This window comes from Diospyros lotus, chromosome 6 (genome assembly GCF_014633365.1).
Source record: "Diospyros lotus cultivar Yz01 chromosome 6, ASM1463336v1, whole genome shotgun sequence".
NCBI classification, from domain to species: Eukaryota; Viridiplantae; Streptophyta; class Magnoliopsida; order Ericales; family Ebenaceae; genus Diospyros; species Diospyros lotus.
Window position 1 is genome coordinate 41,278,719 of NC_068343.1, and position 1,516 is coordinate 41,280,234.

At 43.9% G+C, this 1,516-nt stretch overlaps 1 protein-coding gene across 1 annotated transcript; it reads right to left on the bottom strand.

The window, feature by feature from the left end:
• Nucleotides 1-284: 284 nt before the first annotated feature.
• LOC127804528 (uncharacterized) lies at nt 285-1,256 on the bottom strand. The gene has a single exon (XM_052341401.1). The coding sequence runs from the start codon at nt 1,254-1,256 to the stop codon at nt 285-287; it is 972 nt and encodes a 323-aa protein (XP_052197361.1).
• Nucleotides 1,257-1,516: the final 260 nt, after the last annotated feature.

Below are 1,516 nucleotides of genomic sequence, written 5' to 3' on the forward strand. Positions count from 1 at the left end.
CCCTTGACCTCCACCTTAGCTGTTCTTACTACATGATTCGTGCTTATTATACCTCCTGAGGGTATCGTTACTCCTAAGGGAGTACTTACATGTTCCACATGTGCATTAAGTTTACTTGCAAACTTAGGGGATATAAAAGAATGGGTGGAACCAGAATCAAACAAAGTATAAGCAGGTATTCTAGAGATGAGGATGTTACCTGCGAATACGTTATGATCTTGATCCTCCTCTTGCCTTGAGAGAGCATAAACCCTAGCTTGACCCTTTGGGGGATTTCCTGGCTTCTATTGATATGGCTGTTGCTGTTGTTTCTTTAGATGACCCTTGGGACAGAATTTGGCAACATGACCCATTTCACCACAATTGTAACAGGCGCCGATTCCCATGAGACACAGTCCAGTATGACGCTTCTGACATTTGCCACACACTGGGTTCAGTTGATAATACCCTGATGTTGGATTGCCTCCTTTATTCTTCTTCGAATAATCCTGCTTTCCTTTACCTTTATCCTCCCACTTACGTTTTTCTAGTGGTCCAGACTGCGATAGCTTGCTATTGCTACTGGAGCTTTCTTTAAAGTTCGCCAGTTGGGCCTTAGCTAGCACCTCATGATACGTGCCTAACTCAAAAGTTACGACTGCCTGTCGTAAATCATCTCTCAACCCTTGTTCAAAGTGCCTTGCCCGCTTTTGTTCTGTATCCACTAAGGCTGGGGTAAAACGTGATAGCTCATCAAACTTCCTTTCGTATTCAATTAAGGTCAAGCTACCTTGTTTTAACATGAGGAACTCTGCTTCCTTCTGGTTACGGATGTTAGCGGGGTAATACTTCTTAAGAAAAAGTTCCTTGAACTGATCCCAGGTCCACCCATGTCCCTGGGGTCGGGATCTGGCAGTAGAATCCCACCAATGCCTTGCTCCATGTTGTAACATATATGTAGCACAAGTTGCCTTCCTAGGGTCTGGACAATCTATGAGATTAAAGATCCGTTCAATTGCTGCTATCCAATCTTCAGCTACCAGAGGGTCCAACCCACCCTCAAAAGTTGGAGGTTGAAGCTTCCAAAACTGCTCAACCAGGGTAGCATTATTTCTTAGGTTTTCTTGGGGAGGTGCAACTGGTGGTGTGGCAAGTGGCGTCATGTTGCGGATGGCATCAATGAACTGCATGAACTGCCCGTTGAGGTTGTTGGTTTCGCTAGCCTCATTTTGCGGTTGCCTGCCCCTACTATTGGCACTTCTTGCACGGGTTTCCATAACCTTATGTGAAAAAGAATAATTAATTCCTGAATGTAGGGTCCTTAAGGATAAAGAGTACTATTGTGGAACTTCATATTAACTATGATTTGTTAGTCCATCATTTCATATACCAATATGTATAACACGCAACTAAGGAGCTTCCAGGTAAGGAGGGGGGTCATGTGGACCACTTAAGTCCCAAGCTCGCCTTAGACAGTTTAGGTCTTTTTAACAAAGCCCTTAGCGCGATCACACATATCAATAAACTCAACAATAGA

Excerpts from the sequence above, each read along its gene's own strand:
- LOC127804528 (XM_052341401.1), bottom strand. The coding sequence starts at position 1,256 with ATGGAAACCCGTGCAAGAAGTGCCAATAGTAGGGGCAGGCAACCGCAA.